The sequence below is a fragment of the Muntiacus reevesi genome, chromosome 19 (assembly GCF_963930625.1).
Source record: "Muntiacus reevesi chromosome 19, mMunRee1.1, whole genome shotgun sequence".
Lineage (NCBI taxonomy): Eukaryota > Metazoa > Chordata > Mammalia > Artiodactyla > Cervidae > Muntiacus > Muntiacus reevesi.
The window spans coordinates 10,793,794-10,814,139 of NC_089267.1; the positions used below are offsets into that span (position 1 = coordinate 10,793,794).

At 37.4% G+C, this 20,346-nt stretch overlaps 1 protein-coding gene across 41 annotated transcripts in view; it reads left to right on the forward strand.

Moving 5' to 3' along the window:
* The window catches only part of RIMS1 (regulating synaptic membrane exocytosis 1), a 592,480-nt gene that overhangs the window by 443,245 nt on the left and 128,889 nt on the right, over nucleotides 1–20,346 (forward strand). For 19 of the 41 annotated variants that reach the window (XM_065911745.1, XM_065911774.1, XM_065911756.1 and 16 more), the window contains one exon: nucleotides 14,104–14,175. The exons of 16 other annotated variants lie outside the window; for them this stretch is intronic. In XM_065911745.1, coding sequence (XP_065767817.1) covers nucleotides 14,104–14,175 — 72 coding nt within the window. Of the gene's footprint in view, nucleotides 1–5,175; nucleotides 5,260–14,103; nucleotides 14,176–20,346 lie in introns of all 41 variants that reach the window. 6 more of the 41 variants (XM_065911744.1, XM_065911751.1, XM_065911752.1 and 3 more) reach the window with 2 other exon arrangements.

Consider the following 20,346-nt stretch of genomic DNA (forward strand, 5'->3'; position numbering starts at 1 on the left):
CGGGTTAAGAGATAAATTTCCATATAAGCCAACGGAAGCCCTGTTTTCAAAGGAGGTCATTTCTGTGTTTGAGCACCTCTGGTATGTATTCTGTGGATTGCACCTCTAGGAAAAACACATATTACACTTAGCCCCATCCAGTCATGACCCGTAAGTCAAGAAATTTGAGGTTCATTTGCAATGGAAGATAACCAGAAAGACTGGTTGTGTCCAACTGAAGACATCTAATGAAAATGGCTGGCTTTCATCTTTTCTCTAGCAAATACCACTGCATGTTCACAAGGAGGTCCAGTCAAGGTCCTTGTCCTTTCCTTCCTCTGTGTCAGGGTCAGCTTGAGGTCATCAGTTCTCCCTGGTCCCTGATCTCAAAGGAGTGAGTTACATGTCTGCTCCTAGCCTTTCCTTTCCCAGATTTTCAAACATCATGTTACTTATGTATCCAGAAACACTGATTTTTAGAGCCACTGGAGAATGAGTCCTTTTCTCAGATGCTTTATCTTCTTCTTAGACCTTTTACAGAAACCGTAGCCTTACTAAACTCCATCAGAGAGTACTCTGTACTTGCCACCTCCTTTTTGTGCCTCCCAGAGAGTTCTGCAGTCCCACCACTGTGCTAAAACCCTGCCATGGGTTACCTTGGCCTCTACTGGCCCAGCAGCATTTTACAACATTTTATGGTCACCGCTGCCTCTAGAATCTTTCCTTTCTCAAGCGCCCTCTACAAATTCACTAGCGCCTCCATGTCAAGTCAGTCTCCTTTACCGGTTTCTTTTCCCCTGTCTCCCTCTCAGCTTTCCTCTGTTGCTCACCCATCCCATCTCTGAAATGCATAGTCTATCAAAAGTGTCCGCACTAATACCTATGAGGCCCACAGTCCACTGTAACTGGTCAGGCCAGACCTTCCCCTGAAAATTCCTAAGTTCCTCAGTGATTGACAGACCCTGCAGGCATCAAATTCACTGTCTCCCCTCACACCCTTTTGACAGCAAAGTGCTTTGTTTTCTGACATGTCCCTGCGCTTTGACAAATTTGACATTTAACCATCCACATAATCTAGAAATACTTCTCCGGCTCCTTTTGTCTCACTGAATGAAATGGTAAATCCTATCAGCTCTCCTTCAAGAATCTTCAAAACAGACCCTCCCCTTGATTATGCTAAAGTCCTCCTCCACTTCCAGTGTCATTCCTGCCCCTAAATTTCTCATAATCTCTCCTAACCATTCTGTTAGTTTTTGAGATTGTCTTTGCATTGAAATTAAAATGTCCTTTTCCTTTTGTTGTTATTCTCATTTTTCAAAAAGGGGGTCAAATAACCATTTCTCCTGTAAAATTTCTCCTAACCTCCCTCCCTCTGCCCTTCCTACTTCCCTTTCTCTACCAAACAGAATTATCGATCCTCTTTTCTGGATTCACATAGTATTACATACTTTCTATTTCACTTAGGTGTGTATTTTTTCCTTTTACTAGATTTTCCTCCTGGAGGGCAGGGATCATATCTGATTCGTCCTTGCTGTCTGTTGCAATAGCATTATTATTATTATTATTTTACTTAGTAAATGCTCAGTTTGGGGATTTGAGGGCACTTTAAAAAACACTCTCTATTTTCTTCTCCCAAGTCTGTGTCTAGTTGTAAACTAGACCCAGGAACTGCAAGGTGGGAGATCTAGTCATCACCATAAATGCAGTGAACAAGTTCAGGAGCTAGACTTCAGGTCGTAAGCTTGCTGATGGGTCAACAAGAGGCTGAACCACAAGAGGCTTCTACTGTCTGAAAGCTGTTGTGTAGATTTGCTTGCTCTTGTGTCTGCTGTTTTGCAGTCAGACAGATTTGGAAAGAGGAATCCAGAGAGGGCTAAGTAATCTGTGCCTGATTCTTTAACACAAAGTCTCCCCCACTCCCTCCTTGGGGTGGACAGACACCCAAGGCAGGACTTGAAAGAATTTCCCTCTATGTGAAAACACAAGGCCTAAGATAAAGAAGTTCCTACCTAAAACTTAACAACTGTTAACTTGAATTGAAATAGATAAAACTTATTCCAAATTATAAGTACCTGTATTAATTTAAATTTTAAATAGTATTGGGGAAATGTTTTAAAGAACTCCATAAATAATGAGAATAGAGCATAAAAATATATACAATCAATTCTCTCCTCTGGTCAGGTTTGGTTTCTAATATTATAGAACTTCACAGATACTTTTTATGTGTGCTGCTTATGGAATGAAGGATCTGCATTTCCAAATACTTTCTCTTTCAGGTAACTAAAGCAGCTTGGCCATGTTCTGCCAAGAGCTGTGTACCACTGATAGCTGTGTACACATGCAAGCATGTATACTAGTTACACATTTAAACACACGTGTATTTGGTTTGAGGTATATCCATGGTGGGGAAAAGCCCCAATGTAAGAACCATTTGATTGCTTACTGAGGACAGTCAGTTCTAAGTCCTTGTATCTCCTCACCACTATTGACTTCTCAGTTTAGTTTCTCATTATTTCTTACCAGGATTACCCCCAAACCTCAAATCTTATCCTCTCTATTATCTACTTAAATATTTGCAGATATTTATTCATTACTTATTCTGTGCTGTGCGTAGCTGATGTCACTGCCAAAATAAAGCCAAACAAAACTTTGTAGCCCCTTATTTAGGGATCCCCTCTGCGCTTGTTCCTTCATCCCACAGCCATCAGAATGACCTTTGCCCCCCTGATCTGAGCCCAGTGAAAAGGATGAGCTCCCAGCAAACAGACTTCCTGAGTTAATGAGTTTAAAGTATCTGAGATTAAAACATTAATAATGTAATTTGCAGGCAAGATGATTTGGAAAGAGAAATCAAGAAGCAGCTGTTTTAGTTCAGATTTGTGATGAATGCCCCCGGCATAGCCTGCCGTGTTCACTTCTAGCATGAAAATGGTTGTGGAAGGCGTTTCATTCAGTAATAGTGAATAAAGATTCTAACTTTGATCCTCTTCATCTGTGTGACAGGTGGAACAGAGAAAGAAGTTGCACACATTTTAAAACATTAGTATATTTAATGCTCATAAATGTATGTTATTAAAACTTAGGTACTATCTAATCTTTTGGGAAAAAAATAGGTATAAGTTGATCCTGCTCTTTTCATATCCAAGATGCAAGGGAAAAGCAAACCTTCCTTTTATTGGGACTACATATCAGCATATTCAGAAGGACTTTGAGTGTACAGATATGAATGTATGATGCTAAATGTTTCTTCAGAATCTGCCTTTAATAGCTTGCATTCACTGTGCCCTGTTTCTAAATGTACATCTCTCTTCTTCATGGCTTTCCGTGCATGTTTCATAATTATAGCATTTTCTTTAATTTTTGCATTTAAATAAACACAAGGACTGGAATTTTGCCTCAGGAAGCAAGGTTATTCATAATCCTGTCAAGTGAATACTGCTTATTCCTTCAAAAAGGTTTAAAGAAAATCATATTGACTCTATATTTGGATTTTCAAAGAACACCTTAAGCTTTCTCATGACTGAGTACAATTTCGTGTAGAAAACACTATAGCTGTAATTCTCTTTAAAAACTTTAGAAATATTTTTCTTTATTGTGTCTGTAGAGCAAAAGACAGTGGAAAGATTTTTTCAAGCCTTTCAGTTGAGTTGACCACCTATTTAAAACATTTAAAATAATTAACTCATTTGAATGCAAATTTATTTTTAATTTCACAAACACATAACACATTGCAGAGGACATGCCACACAATTTTGTCTTCTGCCCAAATTCTGCTCTTGAGTATCTCTACTTGCTGAACCAGTTGCACACAGCCCTCCTTGAATCCATCCAAAGCTGAGAGGTGATGAACAGGCTTCCCGGAGGTTCTGAGATGAGCGCCTGCTGACCAAGCCTACCCTGGTCATGCCTGTAGCCCTCTGCTGCTTTTGTGCAGATTGTCTGATAAATCCCGGAAGCCAAGTTATTAACGGCAAAGAAAGATGGCTTGTAAAAGATATTAGGAAAAAATAAATAAATGATATTAGGATTGGTCTTCTTTATATTGTTATAAGATCTTATGGTTAGATGAGTCTTAAACAACATTCAGTGATCCCTTGCTACATATGAGGAAGCCAGTATGCAGAGAAATTACCCTGCCTGCAGTATGCATATCTAATATATTAAAATTTCCAAGATTGGGCTGTTTAGTCCCTCGTGCCTCTTTTCAGTATTTGCCCAGATGTTTGTAATTTGTAGTTACTCAGACAGCAGCACATCAAGATAGTTTAACAAAAAAATGAACCCAGTTTCGAATGTTTATTTGACTGTTAATCATAAAAAATTAGTATTCTTCTAAATGCTGAAATAAGAAAACAACTATGTAACTCACTGATAGATACTTTTGCAAGTTAGGGTTAGCGGACTATTTTAAAGGTAATGCTATTTTACTGTGGCATTTATCTGCATTTCCCACTTCTATACATTTTTTTCACAATATTTTAAATAAAAATATTTATATTTAAATAAAAATATTTTCACAATATTTTTTCACAGTATTTTAAATAAAAATATTTATATTTAAATAAAAATACTTTCACAATATTTTAATCTCAATTATTAATCCTCAGTTTTCTCCAAGGGAACTTGTTTAGACTTCACTAGTAGCATTTCCGTGAGTTATTTCTTCATGTTATTGTTTCTACATTAGAGAGTACATTTATTTCTTCTGTTTTATATCAAATGCACATACCTCATCTTTGCCACTTTAATCCAGTAATTTCAAGACCTTGTATCAAGTAAGCATTGGTAGCTTCTTAAATCTATTTATTCAATATCTGCTAGATTCTTAAGCTTGCATACTTGTAAAGTTTTATATACATATATGTATAGTTATATACATACATATATATAGATGTGTGTCTGTAGATATACAAAGACACACAAGCACATTGAAAAGAAAAAAAATACACTTAATATATTTCAGACATCTTCTCAAATAAGTTTCTCTATTCACATGTCAGGCTACCAGTTTTCTTTTCTTGAAGTATTATCATATATCTTTCCAAGGCTTGTAAAACTGAAGAATACATTATGGAGCCAAAAGCCTTCACTTTGCCTTTCTGGGGTGCTTTTCCAGTCCTCTTGTTCCATATATTCTTTTACTTTAGGAGTTACTAAATGTCCTGTTTTCTCCTGTCTTGTTCATTGGGCAAACAGGGGTAGATGGCCCCCCTCCCTAGATAGGAGACGGCCTCCTAGCCCCAGGATTCAAATCCAGCATGCGTCTCCGGAGAATGACAGGTACTTCCTCCTCCCGGACAAGTGGCTTCCAGAGGCTGGCAGGCCACCAGCTGGAGGGTAGCCAGACCCGTGTGGTTACTACGCCTTCCTTTCAGGGGCCAGAGCCCAAGAGGTGGAGATCCCAAAACTGAATGCGTCCACCTCTGATGAAGCACCTCAGACTATTTTCTGAAATGAAACTAGCATGCACAGGGCGTGGTTCAAACAAAGAAAGTTGGGTCCAGTGGGAGAGTTTTCTTTTAATGAGCATTTATTTCAGGGTTTCAATTTTCCAGAAACATGTTTAACTATTGCTTTTGTTTACACTTGACTACAGTTCTCAGGTGCTTTAAGATATTTGGAAAACTATCACGGAACCTGAATTTTTGGTTGTTCTGATTGATGGTTTGACCATCTTGTTTTGTAAATGATGAAGTTTAGGCTTTTAGATATATTCCCTGATTTAAGGTAGAATACCTGGTTCTTACCTGTTTTATGAATATTGTGTTTTTAAGCCAAGTATTGTCAAGGGCTAGGGGCAGTCATCAAGGTAGGTTTTTAAAAATAACATCAGTGCTTTGAATCCACTTCATGCTGTGATGTCATAAGTGCCCAATGTGTTTTTCCATTGCTTTGTTTTCCTTCTGGGGTGTACTAGTGGTCCACCCACTTCTCCTATTTTGTCATAGTTGTTATACATAGGGCATATCTTTTCCCAACTGGCCATGAAAGGCCACGGGCGTTTTGATTGTTTTACTTCTGGTGAAGCAGAAATTCAGTCAACACACGGGTAACATTTATTAAGCAGATAAGCAGATGGAGTATCTCAGATATGGAGCAACCAGTGATGCCAGCACACAGGTTGTTATTGATTTATCTTTTAGTATGTGTGTATATAGTAAAGTAATTGTACCTTTAGTTAAGAGTGATATGATTTACTTTCTGTATCTGTAAATTGTCAAGATATTGTCAGGATTACAATTTGAAAGAAAAAGTAAGCATCATTACTCAGAAAAAAATGAATAAGTCATCTTACAAATGTTGGACCCCAAGATGACATTTATGGAGGCTTTTCAAGTATTTTATTATGCTTAAATCTTTAAGACCTTAATATGACTTAACATATTTGGAGTTTAAATCTAATGCCTTCTACTGCTGTCTGATTTCTAGGATAATAGAAATAATTTCTATTATCCTAGAAATCAGACTAGAAACATTAGTAAAATCTCCAATCTAAGCATTATTATAAACATAAAGTCTTTTTGAATAAGAATATAAAATAATAATGTAAATTAAATTTTAAAATGTGCATTCACAGTGCTACTCATCCATTCAACAAATATTAATTGTGTGCTTATTTATGTGCACCCGTTCTAATGGCTAGAATCACAGCAGTGTTTAAGAAAAACGCAGTCATGGCCACCAAGGAGATAAAACTTCCTTTTATGGAAGGCTATTTTGGATTTCATTTTATGTAATGGCTGCTAGAGTATAAGACGATTAAGTATGATGGTCTTTGTAATGAATATAAACATAAATTTGGCTGGGTTTAGAATAAGCAACATGGAAATCCAAATAATAATTTCAGTTCTTAACATATGTGAGATGAGAATTAGTTGAAAGTTAGTTGTCTTTTAATAACCTAAATTAATTATGACATCTGATTTAATAGATTGTATATATCATTGTAAAGGTAGATTTTAGAAACAGAAATATTCCTTTTAGATAAGATTATTAAATGAAACTCTTCCTAATAAGTAACAGCTTATTCCTAATAAGTAACAACTTATTCCTAATAAGCAATTCTGAGTGTACATTTTACTTGTTATCATAATTTATTTGTAAGTAAGCTCTGGGTCTAACAAAGGGAAATACATTTTAAATGGCTTGATCCTATGATTTATTACTGTAGGGAACAGAATATTATTTATAGTATTAAAATATACTTTTATTAAAATATGAGTAACAAGTACCATAAAAATGAGAAATTACTATATCAGTTGATATTAAAAAAATTCATTGGTAACCCTAGCAAACGCTTAATACTTGCTTTCCTTTTTTACCTCTTATAAGCTTTATTTACTCACTTAGAAAAATTTGCAAAAGAAGTGAACATGGCATCAGATCTGCAGACAGTGAATATTCATAAGAATTTGCCACCAGATAAATTTTGCACTAGGAAACTGGTAACTTAAAAAAATATTCTAAAATCAGTGACAATTTATATTGTCACTGGATGTCCTGCATACTTGATTATTTTGAAAGCAGCATAGTAATACAAGAGGTAAATATTTGATTAAGAGAGCTTGCTTGTGAGTTAGAAAGCGTTGATTTGCCGTCTTATTTCACATAATGCGTGTACACACACACACACACACAATTTTTAATGTACCATTTCTCCATAATTTAATTTCAATAGTAAGAAATATTGATGTCATTTCAAGTGGTACAATAGCTTTATTTGGAATTAACATGGAAACATGTTTATCTAGATCAAAAAAATTTCCTAGAAGTTGTAGGATTTTTTTAAAATGAGGAAAAAATACATAAATCTGTAACCCCAGCTTTTTTTTTTAACCTTAAAGTTTAGTGTACATTTTCTTGTAGTTTTATTACTAAAAATGTTGAAACTTCTAAGAATCACCTTTCCAATAACAAAGCATTTCTTTGTAAATAGCATTATTTTAATATATAAATAGTAGCTTTTATGAACCTGTGTAAGCATCATTCTCTTATAAAATTCAGAGCTACTTATGGCTGCATATTTAACCAAAATTTATGAATAGCAAGTTAGAAAAAAATGTATCTTAATAGACCCCTGAATCATCAAGTTTCTGAGTTCAGTGCTCACAGTTGAATCAGTCATCTTTAAATGTGGTGAAAGTGAAAGTGAAGTCGCTCAGTTGTGTCCGACTCTTTGCCAACCCTGCGCTGTATCCTACCAGGCTCCTCCCTCCATGGGATTCTCCAGGCACGAATACTGGAGGGTTGACGTTTCCTTCTCCAGGGAATTTTCCCAACCCAGGGTTCGAACCCGGGTCTCCTGCATTGCAGGTGGATGCTTTAACCTCTGAGTATAAATTACTATGATAATTACTATCATCTAAATTACTTTTTGGTAAATGCTTTTTCAAGAAGACACATATATTATTTTTAAATACATTAAAAATTGATAGTGACCATTCTAATAAATGTGAGTTGATAGAGTATTTTCTTATTTAGTACATTTTAAGATGTATTTTAATGCTTCATTAGTTTGAAGGTACTGACTACAGTGTTCTGATTAAAAATATTTTTGCATGCATGTACATATTTTTGTACATGATATTTTTAAGGGTGCAGTTTATTGATGTGACTTTAATAAAATGGAAAATATTGAATAAAATAACACTATTTTTGAGAATTTGATTATTAGAAAAAGTAAAGTATTCCACTGTGTTTAAGATTAATTCTTGAATTACTCTGCTATCCTAGTTCTAATTTCTTTTGGGAGTAACCAGATTTCTATAGTTGGTCCACACTTGCAACTTGGAAGCAGCTACTTGCCAAGGAATTTTTAACCAAAAATATCATGTGGTATCTCTTATTCAAAGTAGATGGACCTTCTTTCTCCACTGAAAATATTTCTAGGATAAAGAAATTATCCACTTTTCCACTTCCAGAATTCATGATACTTTTGCAGTGTAGATGCAGAGTTAATGTGAAACTACTTATAAATTCAGGATACTACTAGTCATTTTTGTTTGCTTCATAACATTTATTATCAATGCTTTTCAGAAATGTCCTTAATTTAAAGGAATGAAATATACTCAGGTACTAAAATGCTTAGTCTTTTTAATGTCTGTAGTCATATACATAAATATCAATAATAAGCAAAAGGGTAAATGTATCTAAATTGTATGTGTCCATCTTCACTGCATACGAACATTTCTTAAGTAGATTCTTAATCTAAATTTAATGTTTTCTTACCAAAATTATGAGGAAACAAGATGATGGAGATTTGCATTTCACATCAGACCATCTGGAGAGTCAACTAGAATATATACAGAAATATTCTTATGACATCAGTGTTAATTGTAATTAAAACATTATGTGGTAGAACTTATTATTCCCCAAAGCAGAACATATTTTCATTTTATTAGCATGTTAATTTTGTACTTTAATAGTATTGTAGTATCTTTAGAAAAGTGGTGTTTATCAATGTCTTCAGGGAATTGTTCTAACTGAGCTTATTTATTGATGAGGAAAGGAAAGTAACACAAAGACAGATTTTTAACAATTGCTTTTCATTTCATTAGTACATTTTATGAATCTTCATACTTAATCTAATAGAGAATGATAATTGAAAATAGGACTTCCAGAAAATTAGCTTTAATTAGGAACAGCCCCACTCTTATGATTATTTCTCTTGCTTCCACTTAATGATACGATAATTGTTGTTATAACATATTTGAATAGACCTTTATAACTTTTAAAGAACCTCATTTTTGCCCTAAGAACTGGGCACAAAATCATACAACTATAAGTTGTGATTAAAAGACAAACAACAAACTGAGGATTTTCTGATTCTTTCATTCCTAAACCAAAGAAACATTTTTTAAGAATAATAAAAGTTAATTAAAAATGTTAACGTAACAAAATGCATGTTAAAACCCAAAAGAGATAAGACATGATGGAAATGCTATCACTGTTTTATTTGATTTTGTTGAGGGATCCCTTCAGTGACCATCAAGTCATTCAGGGTTGCTGGATGGCAGAGGGGCAGGATCGTGGGCCATGACAGCGCTATCATCACCAATTGACTCTGGCCTATATTTCCCTCAACCAGTCACTTAACCTTCCTGGGACTCATTTCCCTATCTGTAGATTTAGGTGGGTGTAGATGGATTAGCTGAATTCTGACATCCCTTAAGACTCTAAAACCGAGTCCATGCTGCCTGATTGCATCATGATGAACATGCATGGGGCCAGTGGTGATAACTCTTCCTTATGTATAAGTCAGTAACCAAAATGCATTTCTTATACATGGTATTTTATGTTTTACTGATGATCAGAAAATAATGTATGTCTAAATTGACTGATATAAGCTGAATTGTATAATCCTAGTTTGAATTTTACTTGTTATAGTCGTTTAGCCTCTTAAATTCCAGTAGCATACTCAAAATACTACTTTTTAAACCACCTATTTATTCCACATATATTTAACAAGAAGCTACTATGTGCTGGGTGTTGATGTTTCAGTATAACCCAGATACAGTGCCTGCCCATAAGGAACTTAAGAAAGAATAGTGTAAGGTAGAAGGTAGTTCCTTTCACTGTGATCCTTTTTATTATTCTGTGGCCAGTAGTTTCAGGAAAACAGTAGGTGAATATAAACTGATGGTTTTAACCCAGGTGGTGCTAGTGGTAAAGAATCTGCCTTCCAATGCAGGAGATGTGGGTTCAATCCCTTGGTCGGGGAGATTCCCTGGAGTAGGAAATGGCAACCCATTCCAGTATTCTTGCCTGGGAAATTCCATGGACAGAGGAACCTCACAAGCTACAGTCCATGGGGTTGTGAAGAGTCAGGCAAAACTGAGCAACTGAGCACAAGCACGTTTACACATCACAACACTATTCCAAGAAAAGTCTGTCTTTACCGTGTACAATATATTCAAAGGAAAGACAGTAGAATTTTCTATTTTCTTCTCTATTCTTGCTTTATACTGAATTATTACAATCAAGTGTATGTCGTTTTAATTTAACTCCAGGATTCTTTTAAGTAGTTAGAAAAATTATAAGGACATATCTTTTGTAGAAAGCTTTAGAAGAATCTTCAATAAAGTAATTGTCTGAAGCATTTGAAGAGAAAAAAAGGAGCATCCTTAAATAGAGGGTTAAAAATAAAAGCAAAAACAAAAGTTAGACACATGAACCTCTGCATGAATATTTATCATCTAGTTATGGGGCACTGACTCTGAGGTTGATGCTCTTATAGATGAGGAAGAGTTTTTACTTTAGGGAAACAAATACATATTATTATCATTTTAAATAATACTTTTATAGCATTGATCTCTTGCTATTCTAAGTAATGCTAAAACTAAAATCCTTGTTCTGCATCATACTAGAAATACTATAATGCAAATAGTAATACTGACATATTTATAGAGTTAGCATCTGTGAGGTGATAGTATTTTTGCCACTTTGCAAGTAGAAGAAATCTGAGGCACATAGAGATTGAGTAAATTGACTAAAATCACCCAGCTGTTCAGAAAGCGGGTGGGACCTCAGTTTGGCTCTAGGGTCCGTGTTTTTAGCTGCCATGATCCAGTATCATTTAAGCCACAGATACAACGTGTTCGCAGATACTGAGATCATAGACTCAGTTACGTCGTAGTTTGACATGCAGGGTTCATGTAAGAGCAACTGGCTTCACCCCTGCAAGCCTCAATCTCCTTCTTCTTAAAAGGGTGAAAGAGAAGTATGCCTTCATGGGATTGATGAGCTTAGATGAGAAAAGACAGCAAATTCTTAGTAGATATTTGATATTGTTAATATCAGCGCTATCATCATCAGTATCACCAGGTACTGTGATGATCAGTCTTCCATGTGAGCCCATTAAATTTTAGAGATGAGAAGAGGAAGAGTTGAAATTTTATAGAGGAAATAAAATCTCCATTGAATTCATAGCAATGACTAGAGATAGGAGAAAAACAGAGAAGGTCTAAAGGATGCTCATCGCCTTTTCATTGCAGGGATGTAGAAAGTTGGTACAAAAGCCTGCCAGGTGCTTCTGGTCCTGCCCTTTGCACCCACACACCCTTCCAGAGCATCTCTCTTCAAACTGCAACTTGCTTTTATCTGAGACCCCATTCCTCCAGCACGTCTCTGAACTGTTTCCCTGGTTGACTTTTTCTCATTGTTCTTATTATTGATCTGACATGTTATATAGTTTACTTGTTTGAGGGGTTCTTGTTTATTGTTTGTCTTTTACCATAAAACACAAATTGTTTGAAGGCAGAAATTTTGTCTGCTATGTTCACAGACATAGCCCAAGCAGCTAGAGCAGCATCTGGAATATACACACAGTATTTGTTCAATGAGTGAGTGAGTGAATGAATGAATGAAAACCCTTAGTGATTGTGAGTTTCAGGAACTGGCCTGAAACTCTGTGTCTTCACTTGGCTCCCACGCTTCTCAGAGGGGACGAGGGACTCTGGCTCTCTCGGTCCCAGGACACCCTTGGGACCAAACATGTGTGTTAGTCACTCAGTCGTGTCTGACTCTTTGCGACCTCATGGATGGTAGCCCACCAGGCTTCCTTGTCTGTAGAATTCTCCAGGCAAGAATACTGGAGTGGATTGCCATTTCCTTCTCCGGGAGATCTTCCTGACCCAGGGATCGAACTTGGGTCTCCCACACTGCAGGCAGATTCTTTACCATCTGAGTCACCAGGGAAGCTTGGGGCTAAGTGTAAATTTGCCAAATAGTTGTTTGGAGCGCAGGCCCTGGGTCTGCAAACCTCTTTCCTCTGCCTCCCCTCCTGATCACTTCCTGCTCTGCACCTGATACTTCCCTCTGGTCCTGGAGAAAACTTTGTCTTCCTCATTGATCACAGGCATGTGCTCAGGACTCCTATGCACTCCTGCACCCCTGGGCCTGACATAACTGGACCTGTGCTGGACACTTAGAGGATCTGGCATAAATTTATCAAAAGAATAGAGATGAGAGGCCAGATCTTAAAGGTTCCCATCACAAGAAAATTTCTAACTTGAGTGGTGATGGATATAGACCAGGCTTATTGGGGTTGTCATTATGTCACACATCTGAAACTAGTATGATGATATATGCCAGTAGCATCTCAAAAAAAAAAACAAACCAGTTTTCTCCTTAACATTGTTGGAAGGAAAGGATATCAGAAAATAAAAATAAATTGTATGCAGCCAGTTATCTGAAGTGAGAGTCGTTCAGTCATGTTCGACTCTTTGCAACCCCATGGACTGTAGCCCAACCAGGCTCCTCTGTGTGGAATTCTTCAGGCAAGAATACTGGAGAATTCTCTTCTCCAGGATAAACTTTATTGCCTTTAAAGTCTCTCTCTGTCTTTTTTTTTTTAAATTAGTGAGCTTCTTGACCACAGTATTTTTTTATTTATTTCAAGTATATTGTAGTCCAGACACATTTTAGGATGAATAGATGTATGTTCTATGCATGAGCATTATTTCTATGGGAAGTGCATTTCAAGTTTCAAATGTTCAATATACATAAGTAGTTTTAGAATATAGAATAAATTGCTAACTTTATTAGTTATTTGGTTTGTGATGGATGATTAGCTTTTTAAAATACTACACGAGTACAAAAGTATATGATAATTTTAAAAATAAATTGAATAGTTGATTTTTAAATACCGTTCTTTATGTCAGACACATTTCCCTAGAGCATAATTTTGGAGGAGAAAAAAAGCAAAGGAGAACATCTTTGTAGCACCAGGTTTGAGACTTTCAGGGTGGCGAGCACTCCCCCCGTGTGTGGTCTTTCTGTGCCTGAACCACGACTGCCATCATCTTTCTCATCACTGCGTTTCACCGTTGAGTTTGTTTCCGCCTCAGTTGCCAGCAGGAGTCTCCTTGACATCTGGACTGTAGACTTTCTCGTCTACACTGGCAGGGTGTCAGCTTCTGTGGCTCCTGGTGGGAAATTGTGTCTTCTACACAACACCAGTCCTCATTTTTGTTTTATTTTAAGAAAGTACGGACTGACAAAACCATTTAGGTAAAATAGTTGCCATTTTCCATGTCAATTGCTTTTGTCATTGTAGAAGATGACCAGATGACTGGAGCGTGATTCATCATATGTTTTGTGTTTCTTTAACATTTCATTCCACAGGCACTCCAGAAAGTCTGAAAGATCTAGCATCCAAAACCAGACTAGGAAAGGCACTGCCTCTGACGCAGAAAGGTAGGCTTGATGTTGTGCTATGCAGCATCTTCTGTTCTGCTGAGATGTTCTGGGGCACCTCCTCTCTCGTTTTAGAAGATCGTTGTTTAAACACAGTTGTGATGCTTAGAGAGACCTTTCTGTTGAGAAATCTCCTCCATGGGGATAGCCTCATTCAACAAATGAGAGATGGATAGTTTGAAGGCAAGTCTTAGGACTTGCCCTAAGTCTTAGGGCTTAAGAAAAATCTCATGCATTTCTCTTAGTGATCATTCTGATCACTAAAAAAATGATTAAATGCAGTGTAGTCCTATATACATATTAAGACAATAATATTTTGTTTCTGAGATTATTGAAATGTTACCGATAAATATGTTACCTGAAATATGCAAGTATTTTGAGTGTCTGTTATTTATCCAAATGATGCCATCTTCTTTAAAATCTGTTCTACAAATGCATAATCTGAGTCTACTCATAACTACAACTTTTAAGATACTCGCTAAGTTAATGTAGAAATTAAGTGATTTCTTGTATTTTGTTTACAGTTTGTATAAAATTTTAAAGTGCTTTTAGGTTCAAGATACCGACAGAAATTTTGCATAGTTGTAAAAAAGAAACATCAAAAATCCAATTAGCATATATTCACTCATCCCATCAGTATTGAGAATGTACAGGGTGACATAGATGTAAGTGGATGCATGCATTTAGGTGTCACAGCCGCCATAGAGGTGACGCGAGGCATAGTGAGAACACAGGGAAAGAGGCTGCAGGTGAGGTTAGGTGACCTAATCTAGGTGCATAAAAGTAGGTGTCAAGAAGAGTTCTATGAGAAGGGACAGTGTTCTATGAGAAGGGGACAGCATGCTATAACACTGAGGACTGAAATACCCTCTTGAGTTTGTGGAACTCAGGCTTACTGGGGACGACTCAGGAGATTGGAGAGAGGTTGAAAACAAAACGGGATAAATTCTTAAAGATTGCTATAAATGTGCTGTAAATTCTCACACGCTGTGGTATAGAATTTTAACTTCTACCTTACTACTCCTTGAGCCACGGCAGTTCCTTCCACATGATTGGTCTGAGTCCCAAAGTTGTAGACCACGTGAACACCACTTTGGAAAGTGGCTTGAAAGACCCAGGGCTAGATGGGAAACACCCGCGAGGCTGTCATAAGAAGGAAACTTGGCGAACAGGGAAACTGCAGTTCAGTGGTCCATGCAGTCAACAAATATGTGCCAAGCTGTGTGTCCAGTTCAAGGAATAGAACAGCGAGCAACAAAGAAAGGAAAGCTTTCCAGAGGATAATACCTCTTAGGTCAGGTTAGAAAAATGAGTAGGTATTAGTCACATCAGGCATTGTGGGTGAACAGGAGATTGAATTGGCTTCTGGGTCATGATCTATGGAGATATGGACTATTTAGGCAGCTTAACTTACAATGGAACAAGGATCCCAGGAACCAAAAAAAAAAAGTGCTGAGTAGAAATTCAGTTTTGCAGAGACATTGAATAAATAGATACATACCCATCTTATAGAGATAGAAATACATACATACATACATACTTACATAGATGGACAGGTAGATAAAATAGACCAATAGTGGTGATAGATAGTGCCAGCTGCTAACTTGTGTCTGATTCTTTGTGATCTTGTGGACTGTAGCTAGCCAGACTTCTCTGTCCCTGGGATTTCCAAGGCAAGAATACTGGAGTGGGTTGCATTTTCTTCTCCAGGGGATCTTCTCAACCCATCTCCTGCATTGCAGGCAAATTCTTTACGACTAAGCCACCAGGGAAAGCCCATGATAGATAACGTACATACATAAAAAAATAGATGGACAGAGAAATAGATATATAGATGAACAGATAAGTAAGCAGATAACGTCAGAAAGAGTGCCTGAAGAATTATGGACAGAGGTTTGTAACATTGTACAGAAGGCAATGACCAAAAACATGCCAAAGAAAAAGAAATGGAAAAAGGCCTGATGGTTGTCTGAGGAGGCCATACAAACATCTGAGAAAAGAAGAGAAATAAAAGGCAAAGGAGAAAGGGAAAGATATACCCAACTGAATGCAAAGTTGAAGAGAATAGCAAGGAGAGAAAAGGAAGCCTTCTTAAGTGAACAATGCAAAAAGAAAAAAAAAAAGAGGAAAACAGTAGAGTGGGAAAGACTAGAGATCACTTCAACAATATTGCAGATACTAAGGGAATATTTCATACGAAGATGGGCACCATAAAGGACTGAAATGGCAGGGACCTAACAGAAGCAGAAGAGATTAAGAAGAGGTGGCAGGAATACACAGAGAAACTATACAAACAAAGTCTTAATGACCCAGATAACCACAAAGGTGTGGTCACTCACCTGGAGCCAGATGTCTTTGAGTGTGAAGTCAAGTGGGCTGGAGGAAGAATTACAATGAACAAAGTTAGCAGATGTGATGGAATTCCAGCTGACCTATTTAAGATCCTAAAAGATGATGCTGTTAAAGTGCTGCACTCAATATGCCAGCAAATTTGGAAAGCTCAGCAGTGGCCACAGGACTGGAGAAGGTCAGTTTTCTTTCCAAATCCAAAGAAAGGCAGTGTCAAATAATGTACAAACTACCATACAGTTGCAGTCATTTCACATGCTAGCAAGGTAATACTCAAAATCCTTCAAGCTAGGCTTCAGGAGTACGTGAACTGAGAACTTCCAGATGTATAAGCTGGATTTAGAAATAGCAGAGGAACCAGAGATCAAATTGCCAACATCCAGTGTATCATAGAAAAAGTAAGGGAATTCCCCCCCAAAAAATGTCTATTTCTGCTTCATTGACTACGCTAAAGTCTTTAACTCTCTTGATCACAATAATCTGTGGAAAATTATTAAAGAGATGGGCATACCAGACCACCCACCGTACCTGCCTCCAGAGAAACCAGTATGCAGATAAAGAAGCAACAGTTAGGACCAAACATGGAACAACAGACTGGTTCCAGATTGGGAAAGGAGTACATCAAGGCTATAATCACCCTGCTTATTTAACTTATATGCAGAGTACATCATGTAAAATGCAGGGATGGATGAATCACAAACTGGAATCAAGATTTCTGGGAGAAATATCAACAACCACAAATATGCTGATGATACTGCTTTAGCGGCAGGAAATGAGGAAGAATAAAAGAGCCTCTTGATGAGAGTGAAAGAGAAGCATGAAAAAGCTGGCTTAAAACTAAACATTCAAGAAACTAAGATCATGGCATCTGGTCCCATCACTTCATGGCAAATAGATGGGGAAACAGTGGAAACAGTGACAGATTTTATTTTCTAGGGCTCCAAAATCACTGTGGATGGTGACTGCAGCCCTGAAATTAAAAGACGCTTGCTCTTTGTAAGAAAAACTGTGACAGATCTAGACAGTGTATTGAAAAGCAGAGATACCACTTTGCTGACAAGGTTTGTATATGGATGTTAGAGTTTAACCACAGAGAAGGCTGAGTGCTGAAGAATTGATACTTTTGAATTATGGTGCTAGATTTAAAATGCTCTTGAGAGTCCCTTGGACTGCCAGGAGTTCAAGCAAGTCAATCCTAAAGGAAATCAACCCTGAATATTCATTGGAAGGACTCATGATGAAGCTCACTTTATACAATTTTAAGTGAATGTTCCACTTTTTCTCCTCCCAGAAAACTCTAGAAGATACCTTCAGCAGGCAAAGTTGAAATTTCAAACTCAGAATGTACATGGAGCACAGCAGCAGCGAGTGAGTACGTCAGGATAATTCAGAAGGGACTGTTTTCCATTACAGAATTCCTAGTTTGTCAGGATGGCCTAGTGGAAACCAAGATTTCCTGAAAAAGTGAGCGTGTTTTTCGCTCAAAACTTTGTCGGTCAATGCTTTGGCCACCTGATGAGAATAACTGGCTTGCTCACTGGGAAAGATCCTGATGCTAGGAAATACTGAGGGCAGGAGGAGAAGGGGGCCACAGACGGTGAGATGATTGAATGGCATCACTGACACAGTGAACATGAGTTTGAGCAAACTCAGGAAGATAGTGAGGGACAGGGAAGCCTGGCGTGCTGCAGTCTGTAGGGTCACGAACAGTTGGACACAACTTAGGGACTGAACAACAACATACATACATACGTGCATATAAGCACAGATTCATACATAGGTGGACAGACAAATAGATATATATATATATATACATTGATGGATAGAGAAATAGATACGTGGCTAGCTAGCTAGCTAGATGATAGATGAGAAGAATGTAATGAAAATACTGATTGTGTAACTGTTTGCATTTTCTTTACTCTCAATACATATAATACAGTCTCTTTACCAGAATGTAAATTACTTAAGCTCCTCCCACTTATTTTCACAAGATTGAAAACTTTCCTCAAAGTTTCATATTCTTTATATTCCACTGAGGCCTCTTTAGTTCATTTAACAATTACTAGTTAAATGTCTGCCATGTACCCTTTTCCAAAATCAATGAACAAGATTTTTTGACAATAAGATACGGTTTTACAGAATGTTAGATGATTCTAGAGGTAACTGAACGTGTTTCCCTCCAGATGAGGGGTATTTAAGCATCATTCCTGGCAACACTGAACACGTGTGTTGTTGTTGTTAGTTGCTCAGTCGTGTCTGACTGTTTGTAACCCCACAGACTGTAGCCCATCCGGCTCCTCTGTCTATGTAATTCTCCAGGCAAGAATACTGGAGTGGGTTGCCATTTCTTTCTCTAGGGGATCTTCCTAATCCAGGAATCGAACCTGGGTGTCCTGCATTGCAGGCAGATTCTTTACAGTCTGAGTCACAACATGTGTGTGGATAATCACAAATCTTTCCCCCAGAAGGGGGGGGAGGAATCCCCCCAGAAGGGATTCTATTCCCCCCAGTCTCAAATCTTTGCTTCAGAGCCATATTCATATTGCTCTTTCCTTTACTTATTCTGCTTGTAGGTTTTCATGTAGAAAACTCAGGCCTGTTAGGTATTTGAATTTGTTTGCTTATAATTAAAGCTCTTCATTGATTTTTATTAGAGTGTAAATAGTCACATGCTTAGCTTTCAAGGGAATTGATGAATAGCTCATTACAATAGAAGAATTGGCCTGGATTTTCTAGGTTTACGTTAGCGCTCATTTCTTTTGAAGATACCTTCTCAGTTGATGTTCAGCTACAGGTGAGTGAGGCCACAGTGTGAATGCTCTGGACACTGATTCTTGGCCTCAGGAATTGACGGCTCCTCAGAGGAGCCCCAGCACACAGACCCATCTTGGCCTCAGGCAGAATTTGCTGTGTGGCGATCATAACTTTTAAGGCCCTTTGTTGGCCTCAAAAACGTGACCTTTTCAGGAATAGCCATGCAAGAAAATGTTTTGAAAGCTATGATAACTGTTTCTAGATAGAAGAAAGGCAGAACTGATTTCTGGCTTACATGCCCAGCCCTTGAAGCAGAGCTTCAGAACCTCTGAGGAAGCTCCTTAGTAAATAAATGTGTATCTTTTCACCCTCATGTGCATTGAGCTCTGCAGACTGTTAGCACTGCTGCACGTCCTGCTCTGGGGACTTTTCCTCTTGTGGAACCTGCTTTCTGAATCCTGACTGGGGGATGCTTGGCCAGGGTTGATACTTAGAATTGCTTACGCATTCATTTTCTGTTGTGCTGGTGCTCCTGAAACAAGTCACAGCCACCACGGGAGGAACCATGGTGACCTTAAGTACCACATGCTTGTCTATCCTTTAGCAAGTAATTTTTTAAAAAGGACTCTATTTTTAAGCAGCAATAGAAGCAATTTCCTGCAAATCTCCTTGCAGCAACAGAAATGTCGAACAAGCTAAAATTTTGGCAGGGAAATGTTAACTTCACTTCAAGAACACTAGTCTTACGTGAAGACAGTAGGCATGGGTTGAACTCAGCAGTAAATATTTAGAAACTCGTTTGGAAACAGTGAACTGGAGTTGTAGTTATGTTGGATTTATATTTTGTTCTAGAACCCTCACTATTTTTATTTCAAAAGTATGTTATGTGTAGACATATGAAGCAGAGCTGATATTCATTAAATACATTTTCCATATATTTTGTTCCTATAAACTCTCAAAATGCGATTCTATTAAATCTTGTCAAACAATTTGTTACTGGACATGCATTTATGTTTTGTTTTGCAAGATGAACAATACACCCAGGGATGTGATATTACCATGTTTCAT